Raw genomic sequence first — 13,223 nt, 5'->3', positions numbered from 1 at the left:
GTTTTGGATTCGTTTCTAAATTGAACATTTGAACTTTGAACGGATTGATTCTTATTATTTTTATTACTGTTAAAAGCTTTTTCTCACATTTTTGGAATTTAAACAATTTCCTCCCTCGTTTTTGATATTATCCATCAAATTAAATGTTTGACTTGGCCTGCTGCAATTCCATTCACAGTCAACATATTACCTTATTACACAAATATTACTAGTCATTTTATTTACACAAATTGAAAAATTTTGTGTTAATAAAACCCCCCTTAATTAAAACCAGCCGTGGTGTCCTTGAAAAAGCAAATAGAATTTGCGTTAATTTTTTGCGTGTTAATTTCAAATCCGTTGAATAGCCTAGTAATATTCGTGTAATAAGGTAGTTTTAACTTCGTGTTACCAATCTTTCAATGTCATTGAAAGTAAATCTTTTACTCTTCATTTTCAGGAATAGAAGAACCATCATGGACTACTTACGAGCCAAGGGTAAATAAATAAAAAATGACTACTGTGATGTTTTTTTTCAAATTATTTTCAAAAATGCCTTTTTCAATGGATTGTGCATCAGACTAGATTAGATAAGTTTGGCAAGATAAGAACACTTTTTTTTGTGTTTAAAAATTTCTTATCCACAAAAATTTTGCCTACTATTCTCAAACAAAACTGGTCAAGTTTTCAGAATTTGAAATTCTTGTGACCCCCTTCATTCTCTAATGTTTGTTGCCTTAAAATCTTAAACACAAATATTTAGAATTACGAAGGCAATACACCTGCTCCCTTGCTGGCTCATGAAAATGCAGACATCTCTTCATCACGTAAACCTATCACAACTACTTTCAGCCCAACTGGTAAGTGCTAAACTAATGCACTAAAGAGTTCTGTATTTGTTGTTGTTCGAATTATATTCTTACCTATCTTCCCAAACAATACAGATTTTGTGTGTACAAAATTGACGCTCTCTAATTTGACATAATTCTACTATTCAATATGCCTCGTTATTTTAATGAAAATCCAATTCCCTTGTGTTTTCCAGTGTCAATTCCCAGTGTCAAGTGGGTTCGTTTAACAAAATTTGGTGCAAAAAATAAAAGCTGTTTTTAGTAAATTTCTGGCTATTCAAAGTATATTGCTAAGTATGTCTACTCCAGTTGCATTGTTGCATATGGAATCGGGTTGTTCTATCTATAAACATTATCTTGGAAAATGTGGGGCATTGGAGGGTGTACACAGGAAAAACTTGTTTGAAAGATTTTATGGTTTTCCTTTAACATTTTTGTTAAAAGAAATACCCCCAATCAAAGTTATATTAGCAAGGGGGTACTCCAGTGATTTCCTTATAGTTCTCTATAAAAAGGTAGTTGTTTTAAATAAGTTATATTGTTACTTCTACAATAATCTGTAAATATTTCCCGAGCTTTCTTTTAATGAAAGTTTTAATCAACAAGCTCCATTTTGATATTTAGGATCAAAGAAAGACCCCTTCTCGACGATGCTTTTCACCAATAGATCGCAGGTAGTGTAATGAATTAGTTTTTCAAGGCCGGTCTCCGTAAACGTTCGCTGCGATTGCCTTCTTTTTAATTGGAGTTTCTCGTTATTGTCCAAAGAAAAATGAAGCAAATCTATTCAAGCTGAATAAAATCCACTGCAACGTGTCTATAATTATTAGCGACCTTTGGTCTTGCTATAATAATTATGGTCCCCTGTCTTTCATTTTCAATCTCCTACCGTCATTGATTTTAGGCTTGATATTAAAGAACCTTTATTTTTGGTAGATATACCAAACATCAGTATATTACTTTATTTATTCCTTTCCAGCCACTTTCTTCGTATCCTGAAAACTCCAGCTCTCCAGACTCATGTAAGCATGGACACTAAAATGATCAGTTTTTTTTTAATTGTATGGAAAAACTAGTTTAAAGAGATTTCAAGTTTCCAATTTAAAAATAAGGTAATTTTGACTATGGTTTGGAGCTCACTGAAGAAATCGAGAGAGGCAGATTTTATCACTGCGTATGTCTTTTGACCTTTAGGTTCTTTTTTCTTATCTTTTCTTTCATTCAACAATTTCATTTTACAGCACGAAGATACAAAACATCATCGAACAAATCTCACTCACAATTTCGCTCTGTAAGTACACTTTTTTTATTCTCAAAAACAGATTTTTATCTATTGCCCAACATAGAAAGATAAAAGTCACAGAGAGAAAACTATAGAGAATTGTCGCTAAAACTTACTTTATAAACTGGAAATTGTGTTACCTCAGTACCAGGTTTCGCTTTTTTTAAAGTATCCACAGTATAAGGTTGAATTAGTTTCATAGAGAAGAGAGGTTTCGGGAGAGATTGCAGGGCTATCCCGCACTAAGAAGCTTGTCTATTAGGTTTTTATGATTACGAGTCTTAAGAAACTTGCTTCTTATTATAAATAAAAGTTTTATTTTAATTATGACATTTCCAGAAAGATGTAATGTCAGAATTGAGTTTTGATTAGTGTATCTTTTTTACCACCTGCCTTAGTGATTAATTACAAAAGCATGTCGCTTAAAATGTCAATTTTGAGAGGTAGTTTATTTAATTTTTTAATTTTTTTTTTTTTTTTTTTTTTTTAATTTATAGAAGTGTATTTCTCAGGTCTATTGACCTCTATGAAACAATCTTACATCTTTACAATTTATAGATCTTATCTTTCCATTCGTTTGTCAATTCTAGTTTGAATTTCCCTACGGACGGTGCATTTACAACATTGGTTGCCAAACTGTTCCAAGTATCAATGCTTCTATAGTAAAGTGAATTCGTTTGGTATCCTCTAATGCCGTCTTCAGCGAAATTCCTCTTTAATTCGAGATTGTGCTTACGTTGAGGTCGATTTCGAAGAACGAGTTTCTGACATAGGGAAGATTTATCATAGACATTAAGATGTTTATATACTTCCACCATGTCCCCGATTTTACGCCGGATCTTGAGGCTGGGTAGGTTCATGACTTGTAAACGTTCTTCATATGAATGGTTTCTATAACCACCGACAAGTCTTGTGGCCCTACGTTGGACACTTTCAATTGCATCAGAGTGTTTGATCAGTCGTGGAGACCAAACAGCTTGCGCGTACTCAAGGTGAGGTCTCACAAATGCAATGAAAAGTGTGCGGAGCATCTCGGGAGAAAGGAAGTCGAAGCTTCTATTAATCAATCCAACGATCGAGTTAGCCTTCTTGATCTTGGTGTAGATGTGTTCTTCGAAATTCAATTCACTATCAATAATCACTCCAAGATCCTTCTCTTGATCAACATGTTCTAGGACAGAGCCAGCGATCTCGTAAGGATGTGCATGTTGAATGTTCCAGAATTTCCCTAGTGTCAGCACGTGGCACTTGTCAGGATGGAATTTCAACAACCAGTCACCAGACCACTTTTCCATTGCCTCGATATCGTGCTGAAGTCTAATTGCATCTTCAGCGTTATTTATTTCTTCAACAAGCTTTGTGTCATCGGCAAAGAGAAACATTTCTGAGTTGGTAACTTCAGCTAGATCATTGATGTAAATAACGAAAACGCAAATGCTCATCCCCTTATAGGCATCAATTCCTTTTAGCGCTGGGAGATTTCCAAAAACATTCATTTTCTCTTCCTCACTGTTCAGAGTAACAATGAGGGGACGCTTTTTCCCGTCTACTGATTTGCCAATTCTTGAGATATACTTGATGTTAATTTTGACGTGGAGCTTTTCGATGAGTGTTTTCACCCATGCTTCATCTTTTTTGGTAGCATCCTCTGTCGTTGGATCCTCAACACCATGGATGATGATGTTCTTTGATCTTCTGATCTTATCCCTTTCTTCTGCTGCCTCCTCCTCGTGGACCTCTTTAACGGCGGTCTTGATATTGTCATTAGGCACTTGGACATTGGCAGAAGTGGCTGCAGCATACGATTTTTTACATTCCTCTTTCAATGATGTTAAGATTTCCGTTCGGAAGGTTTCTAGTTTCTTTTCCAGTTTACTCTCTACATATTCGACAGTATGAAACGCCGGGTCATTAGACAATTTCTTCTCTAGATTAGTGAGCTCTTTTTTTTGAGATTCAATAATCTCGAGAAGGTGTTGTTCATTAGACTTCAATTTCTTAATTGTCTTTTCGTTTTCTTTAATCGTCTCATTTAATTTTGCAAGCTCGGCGGCCGTTCGCAGGGATGGTTGAGGTCCAGGTTGAGGGGAGAGGACCAAAAGATCTTTAGTTACTTTCACACAATTTTGACACACGTATTTGCATGCGTTCGCAGTTCTTCTCCCGTCTTTACAGACTGCAATCATGTAGGGTGGTAGCCTTGTACAAATGTAGTGCACTAGTCGATTACACTTCGAGCAGGTTAAACTTTCTTCGTTTTGGTCGTCAGCACAGGATGAAGGACTGCAAAGCGGATTTGGAGTATTTCTATTCCTCGTGGACGTCATGATGGTTGGTTATGGTGATGTTTAAGTTGAATTGGTTGATGTTTTTGATGAATTTGAGTGGGTCTAGTAGCGATTTTTCATGATTTTTCAGAAAAACTCAATGACAACATAATGACAATACCATGTGTTGATGTTTTGGTGTTATTTCCTTTGGTTATTACTGTGAAAATGAGTTGACATCAAAAGTTAATGACTTTTAATCAATCAAGCATTTCCGGTTGATATCGTTATTCCATACAACATGAAAAACTGTACTGTATAGTACTCTCATTGTTTGTGTGGTTACACTTCATATCATTTTTAATGCCTCATTTATCTTCAGCATTATTTCATCATTGTTATTTAAACGAGCTTTGATTTTATTTATTGCGTCTTGAGGAGTTTTAATTACGCCCATTGTTTGAAAGCAGTCAGGTGGCGTGTTTTCGTTATCTGATTTTACTGTCTGGATGTCTAGCTTAAGCTGGTTTAATTTACTTCCTCTTCGGTGGACTAGATGTTCTTATTTTCAGAATTTTCTAATTTTTTTCCCGTATTCCTATACGAATTTTACATGTTTTTAAAGCTGGCAAAGCTATGATTGTCTTACAGTATTCTTAAACTTTTAGCTTCAAAGCCTTACGCCTTACTTTATAAATTTCAAAATTTACTTAAAGAGGTTTTCCTTGTTTTGTTAAATTGAGTAATTTACGATATCATGGAAGCAAACGTTCGAATCGAAGTCCCACGTTTGCTAACTTGATGGTGAAAATTACGTAACATAACAAAATATGAAAATTCTCTACAAAACAATTAAAACTATACTAGATTATCTAACAACTACCAGTTTAGACAGGAACCCGTCTGCGTATTTTTTTTTAAATCTGATGAATACTTGACGGGTCAGAGCTGTGAGTCCGATTTTGGACTCAAAAAAATTACAGTGAAAAATTCGAATTTAGCGCTGTCCTCACTTACTAAAATAAAAACCAAATTTCGGAACTTGCGCTTCCTTTAAGAAAGTGTGACCAGTGAAACAATAACAGGATTTGATTGGCTGTGTTTTCAACCGTTATTAGGATATGGGAAATTCAAACTGTCAGCCCATACCATGCTATATATTTATTCATCAGTATATAGAATAAGAAATCATAGCATGGATCTCCAGGCTACTACCAGTTAGACTTTCAAATATGTTGATAATATTTCCAGTTTATATTTCGAGATAAGTCACGTACAGTAACGATCATTTCTCTGTTGATGACATTCCCATAATCTTAAGGGGCTCCCGTTGTCTTTCGAGCCTTTGAGTGACGTACTCTGTTAATTCGATTAAAGCGTGAGAAAACCATGTCTTTGAAGTCTCTTTGTATCGTTTGTGAGTAGGTCACAAATTTACGAAAACAAAAAGAAATCCTTCGAAATGTGAAATATGAAGTAAAATTCAAATTTTAATGTTAAAAAAAAGTAGATCATCGTGCTTAAATTTTGTTTAGTCTCCTATAAGGGTTTATTTTGATTGGTCATGTCGCTAGATTTTTTTTTGAATTTCCTATTTGGGGGGGGGGGTTGATTGGGTAATATTTTTATGTGAAAATAGTTTTCTAATCATTTTTTGGCAAATTCTTAAAAATGAAATGTTGAAGATTTTTTAAAACACGATTTGTATAAATATAAAACCAAAGAAGTCTAAACTTTACTTCATATTTCCCAACTTTGTTCGAAAACGATAAAACATGAAACATTTTTTAAGCGAATGAAATTGTGTCCTAGTAAGAAGGTGTTTTTCTTTTCTTTTTGGTATTTCTAGGAGTTCTCTGAACGTTGTAGTTGGTATATTTATAATGTCACTTCAACTGTGTGAGGTCAGACTTCTTTATTTTCATTAGTCTAATACTGTAAACTCTTCGGGTTTTAATTTCAAATATTTTGTATTATGCTAACTTTTGGAAATTTGAGTCCGTAACATTTGTCCTAACCAGTTACTGACTGGGGTCGTTTTTTTGTATTTAATGATTGATTAATGATTAATCTATTGAGTCTCCATGATTCGAACACTTTGGGAACCCAAATTTGTTCGAATTAAGGAAATTTCGAGTTATGGACACAATTAATAAAAAAACCCTTGTAAATTAGTGAACAATTCGGTAACTCTCTAAGATATAGTATTATTTTTGTAAATTTTAACGTTTTAACCAAATAAATAACATGTTAAGTCATTGCAGTGATGCATTTCATGAATTGGATTAGTTTTCTGTTTAAGAGATCATTGAAATAAGTTCCATTTTGACGTAACGTTAGTACGTTTGATTTCCATAGTTTGGGAAATTACGTAAATTATTAAAACATGACAAACCCAGTCTATACAATAGACCGCTCCAGGTTTTATGCTCGAAACGAAGCAAGATACGACTTTGCTTTGAAAACTTCTACAGTTGACTCTCTCGAATTCAAGTTTTCTTCGAATTAGAGAAAGACTCTAAATACCGCTCCCCGGCTGAGGGAACCAAAGTTTTAGTTCGAATTATAGAAAGATAGGAATAATTAGAAGGTCTAATTAATAAGAGTTGACCTTCTCTCGACGGGACTTTTGATCAGGAAGATATTTTTAGGTCATCCAGACAAATTATCACTGTCAAACCATTTGGATAATGCGTTAAATATGATCATCTTCCTGTTTTCCTTTTTTGATTCCAGGTGTCCAAGTTTCAAATGAATACATGGTCTCAATCCCTGCCTCAGATTTTAGAAATGGTGGCCTAGGCTAGAATATACTGATATTTTAAGCCCCTGTTAAATAAAAAAAAACGAGACCGAAATTTGGCTATAACCTAAGTATAATTAAAAACGTCTGAATCTTTATAATTCACTCTTTACTAAAATTTTACTTAATTTTTCTTAAGCTTTAATTCTCTTTAGCCATAGCCATAATTTACTGGTTCTTATAAAAAAAGCGTGCAATGGTGAATATCTAGTTTTCGGTGGGAGGCAAGTTAAAATTAACGAATCAAGCACTCCTTTTTCTTCTATTTGAACATCTTGTTCTAAGGCCCCTGCCAAATGTAAACACGTCTCGTTTTAACTTATTGTCTTTTCGGTATTGGCTTTCCCTTATCACCTGAATACGAAGTCTAACAAACAAAAGAGAGCTTATTAGCATGAGCCTGTTAGTCTCATTACGAACTGCCTTTTGCCAGTTCCATGCTAAAATCTTTTTAGAATTTGTTACTAATTTTTCTTCGTCTATCCCTCGTTCTATTATTTTAATTCTCTCGTACTATGTGTTTTAATCTCTCTTTTTTTTTGGAAAGGGCTTAAAATCGTTGGTATATTTTTGTTGGATTATGTATTTGTCTAAGCTTTGATGAGGTCATCTTTCTATTTTAAAAGAAGGAAATAATCATGTTATCTCCACCTCGCTCTACCTGGTTGGAGATACCTTTCAAAAGTTCATTTTTTGTGTGTACTTATTTCCGACTTTCTTTTTCTAACATACATACCCTAGTGTGTTGATAAATGAGCGTCTGCGAGGGAGTGTCTGCCTCCTTACTCTCCTTCTCAGTGATCTAAAACTTCAACATTGACCTTTAAGCTCATGAAAAAGAGCGTTTTACCGATTTTATCTTATTGTCTTTTTTTCCTACTATAACGCGTCAGTCATCTGCACAAAAAATGCAAAGAGTCTCTTTTTCTCTCTCGGAAGACTTAATCGTTTTTAATCGTTTTGAAGGGTTTTTTTCACGACAGTGTTGATACGTTAATCCGATAAAAACGATGACTTAATTCTCAGTGGTTTTATAACAGCTAACCAGTTGTTTTCAATTAAAAGATGGCTTTTTGAAAGCTATTCACAAATTAAAACACCATCCGTCATTACCTAATTACTACAACAAAATACTTTAGATAACAAACTCCTCTCTCATCTATCCATTGCTCTGATTTGTTATTAAATTTTTACTGTTGTGGACTTCCCAAAATAATACGTCATGAATCAAATTTAAAGATTCTAGTTTCATAGTATCTCTGAAACAGCGCTGATTTTAAGTTCGACTTCATTTTTAGAATTCACAATTTTCTTTTTTCAATTTTAGATTGCCCTGTTAAACTTTTTCCATACATATCACTATGTGCTAAATACTTTTTTATTAGAACAATTTTATAAGAACAATAAGCCTTAAAATCACCAAAAATGTAAACAATCGAGAACAGTCCTGAGCCTGAGATGACTCGATTTTAACAAATTAAGGAGGTACATCCTAAGTTAAGAATGGGATCATAAAAATAATTTATAGTTCAATGTCCTGGAAAAAAACATAGCCTAATTGGTTATCATAAGAAGTGGTGCCATTATTTTTTGGAAAGATCTAGACAGGTTGCGCCTCCTATGTTTCAATCAACGAATGAGAATCATGTGTTGAAAAGCTTCTCTCAGTTCTATAAAAAGTGTGTGTCGAATGACCTTTTTCGTTATCTTGCAACCCGTTGGTGGTTACTGCAAACCGCAATGACCTGCTTATTTGGTTAGACAGGAAACCAGACACCTCATCTCTTGTGAAACCCTCCAAAGTCTCAGGTTATGGGCACGTCGATACACGCGTGCTTAGTCTCTTTTGTTGCTGAGAATAAGTTGTCCTTTTGCTTGGAATCTTTAGACAAGAAATCTTTAGTTTTGTTCAATACGGGTTCAATGACTTAATCTGCTTTTTAACACATTTTTGTAATAAATTAACTATGATAATGAGGAGTTTTGCCTGCTCGGTACAACTATTGGCTTAATTCTTGCGTCTGACAGCCGGAAGTTTGTTATTCTTTGCACACATCCTGAGTAGCCATTACTAATTGCGTCCGTTAAATAAACCTTTCGAAAATGGCTAAAATGTTGGTTTGACTTGTAGAAACTCTTTAAACTTCTCAAAACGCTGAAACACACACGAGAGGGTGATGAAGAATTTTTGGCACGCATAACCTGTTACCGGTTGTCATTTCGAGAATGCTTTTGTTTTTGTTGTTGATTGCCACCTTGTTAACATAGGAAAACCACAATAAATTGATGTGCGTGCTGTCAGTGTAATGAAATGGAGAAAATAATAATTAGAAGAAGTGTGGCTAATCTTTACGATCTGTGATTTGTCGTTACCCAATTTTCGCAAAATCTCGATCTACGTTTTCAGAAGTGCTTGACTTGTTATAAAAATCGCTCGAATGCACTCCTAATGAATTTTACATCGAAGCTCTTTATCATTGCCTATTATGCATTTCTGAATAGTAAATGCAAGTTCCATGCTTTATAGAATATATACCTAACAATAGGTATTATATCTTATTTTTGTCTTTTCTTGGTAGCCTTTTTGTCTTAATTTTTTTGTTGACAATTTAACCCAACCATAATGACGTCAACTTCAAAATATGATACTCGGTGCCTATCAAAAGCCTTCAGCACCCATAAGCTCATTAATAATCAATCCCATATATTTTTCTATTTTTGTTTATTGTATTGATGGATTTTCACTTGTTTTGTTTGTTGGCTGCTACGGGATTGTCTGGGTGATTATCGTGCTAATCTTTTCATGATAAACCAGGGTAATCCAGGAATTTATGATTGGCTCATATATATTTTAGGCTTTTGCATCAAAGTACAACTAAAGTACGAGCTTTGATATTATATGTTAATTGTAGCCATTTGATTTTGAATCAGTATCTAGACTCATCTTTGAATGGTCGCGCGGACGAAAATGTAAGCCCGAGCGAAAGAGAATGCGAGTCCGCGCGTTCGTTTTGAAATCTTAATAATGATACACTTTTTTTTTTTATAAGAACAATTTTATAAGAACAATGAGGCTCAAAATCGCCAAAAAATAAGAACAATTTAAGAACAACCCTGAGCCTGGAATTGCTGAGTTATAAGTAAAATAAGGGCCAAATTAATGAAATTAGGGTACGAACCCAAAAATACCCCATAATGCCCCAAATTTGCCTTAGAAATAAGAACAGGATAAGAACAATTTGAGCCTCAAAGTGCCAAAAAAATAAGAACAGCCGAGCCTCAACAAAAATTTACTGGTTCTTATAAAAAAAAAAGTGTAGACAATGAAAGTACATTAAGTTTTACGTAATCATGTCTCAATAGATTAGTACAATTGGTGAAACGCTCTATTATTAATCTTGTACACTGAAAGAATTAGAGCTGACTTTCTCTTGCGTTATATATAAATTTTTTTTCGAAGCTACCATTTTGTATTATGGTGGTTTAATAAAGAACAATTATTGTGTGAGGAGTATAGATCATACACACTTTGTGGTGTGTGTCTAATGTTTTATTGACTTGATTGTGCAGCTTTAAACTTGCGTGACTCTTCCGATCCTTTTCATGGCATCTTTGTATTGATTTTGTAAACATTGTTTACCAGAGTTTATTTATTTGGAGCGAAAGAGGGAGAAAACTTTTGTTCAGTTGTTTACATTCATTTGTTTACTTTGTTTTGGACTTCAATACAATGTCTTTGACCTACATGGAGGGCTTTCCACTTCAACCGCAAACACAAGGACACCCGACCACCACTTACTTCGTAAGTACAAAGACATCTTTCTCTCTCCCGCTCTCTATGTCCTTCTCTTTGGTTAATTTTGGGGAATTTCATGACTTTGTTGAAAACTTTTGTTTAAAAGCGAAGTATTACAGTGGAGTATCTTTAACTCGATGAACCTCTATAACTCGAATATCTCCTTAACTCGAACAAGTCCCTTCAGCTAACAATGCCTTATAAACCTCACTCCATAACTCGAACAAATTTGTGTTAGCCGGGTGCGTGTTCGAGTTACGGAGACTTACTGTATTCTTCAACGAAAGTATTGTTTCGGACAAGAGCTTCTCCTTCCTTTGTGTAACCAAATTGAAATTGATGTTACAGTGTAAAAATAGCAAACATAGAATATCATATCTTTTCAGCCATGAGAAAATGCGGAGTGCTACTTAAAAGTGAAACCTCGGGATAAGGGATTAAAACGTAAATAAAGGGCTTCAAACACCAGGTGGTCCTTTCATCGTAAACTTTCGAGGGGTCGTTTGAATGCATCTTTTCATTACTATTCACTACTGAAATTTTTCTTTGATTATGTCTCTGGACCGGTCTTTTCAAGAGATTTTTTCATGTAGAGAGATTGTTGTCAAAATGTCGGAGTAATGGTTTGAAAAGTTGTTTTGTAGGATATGTACACCCTAAAGCATTTAAAGATAAACATTATGCCAAACATAAACTTTATTTCTTTGAAATTCGGATGGTGTATTCACTGCCATCCACCTTGACCTTCCAAAAGGAATGGGTCTATATCCTAGTATGTAGATGTATTGGAAGTCGCCCTTTAATGTGACGACATAACTAGCCGGGTCCAAATGTTATCAATTTTGAATCAATTTTTACCACCAATGCCTGATTTATGCGAGGCTCTCAATAATTCTTTTAACATTTTGATATCGTTCTGATTAATCTGACTTATTCTTTAAAAATAGGAATCTTTCGCAGCTTGATTTTCAAAATACCTCCGTTTCTATTGCTTCAATTTCGATAAAGCTTTCCTTAGAGTAATCCCTGCTTCTTTTTACAATTTCATTGAGAAAAGGAACATGTGTCGTTTCTCGAGGAACAAAAAGCGAATCAATGGAATTAGAAGAAATGGAAGTAAAATACATACTTTGACCGTCTCTCCAGGGGGGGGTCTTGCAGTTACTCCTTGACACTATGTGGAGTAACTGCAATTTTGGACATTTTCTACAGACACCACCACCCCTACAGTTATTCCATAGTGTACTAACTGATTTTACCCTCAAAATTTGTGTATACCACCCCTAAAAATGCCAAATTTGGCAATTTTTTCACTGAATTCCTCATTTTTGATACCATTTTACTGGGTTCGTCTTATTAACGACCGTTCAAGAGTTAAATATCTCAATTATTTTCCAAGTTTGTTAAAATATCTCTCATGCCTTGATTGAAGAAAAAATTTTACGATTTTTTTTTTGACTTTTGAAAAAAATGTTTTGAATTTTTTTACTTCTGGAATTTTTAAAATTCTAAAATTTTAAGTGAAAAATTGAAAAATGTGCTCACTTAGTACACCATATCCTACCAAAATCGACAATTTTGGGCTTAGGCACCACCCATGTTGCAGTTAGTCCACTGGTGGAGTAACTGTTTTTCCAAATTTTGGTTTATATACCACCACGGTAGTAATTGTCATAGTGTTTATATAATAACTGCATGACCCCCCCTGGTCTCTCCGATAAAATAGCGGCTCAGGGAAGAACTTTTATTTCGCGACAAGTTTTTAATGATTTATGAAAAACATCGTCAAAGCACATGGAAATTGAACAAAAGAAGGGGAAAAAGGTCTCCCTCCAAACACAAAAAATTATTTCTTCGTTTTATTCAACCTTTATAATATTATAATATATTTTTTTCAAAGTAGAATATTATTATCATTATTATTCTCTGATCATGAAGAAAGGAAAAAGGTTTTTGATCAAAAAAAATAATAATGTGAAAGATAAAAAAAGGAAAATAACAAAAAAAAGTAGAAATAATAGAGGGAAAATCATTGTGTGGCGCTTGTGTGGATGAGCGAGATCAAATTATTAGTCTCGATACATAATGGAAGTTTTCCCATTTCCTTTTGTTTGCTAAGGAGGGATATATTTTATTTCCAGCTTTCTTTTTTCTCTCCTCTGAAATGTTGTAATCAACCATCATAGTTTGATTGTAATCCTGTTTCTGTGATGGAGAGAATGTAAAATACATCAACTTTGTGTGC

The 13,223-nt window shown here is 34.2% G+C and overlaps 1 protein-coding gene across 3 annotated transcripts in view; it reads left to right on the top strand.

Moving 5' to 3' along the window:
* Positions 1 to 13,223, top strand: part of LOC136804250 (transcription factor 12-like) — a 31,364-nt gene that overhangs the window by 8,927 nt on the left and 9,214 nt on the right. For all 3 annotated transcript variants that reach the window (XM_067060949.1, XM_067060951.1, XM_067060950.1), the window contains 5 exons: positions 440 to 477; positions 743 to 839; positions 1,455 to 1,504; positions 1,810 to 1,852; positions 2,072 to 2,121. In XM_067060949.1, the coding sequence (XP_066917050.1) occupies positions 440 to 477; positions 743 to 839; positions 1,455 to 1,504; positions 1,810 to 1,852; positions 2,072 to 2,121 (278 nt within the window). The remainder of the gene's footprint in view (positions 1 to 439; positions 478 to 742; positions 840 to 1,454; positions 1,505 to 1,809; positions 1,853 to 2,071; positions 2,122 to 13,223) is intronic.

This window comes from Clytia hemisphaerica, unplaced genomic scaffold (genome assembly GCF_902728285.1).
Source record: "Clytia hemisphaerica strain Z4C2 unplaced genomic scaffold, Clytia hemisphaerica genome assembly, whole genome shotgun sequence".
NCBI lineage: Eukaryota > Metazoa > Cnidaria > Hydrozoa > Leptothecata > Clytiidae > Clytia > Clytia hemisphaerica.
This window is presented reverse-complemented; position numbering and strand designations above follow the sequence as displayed.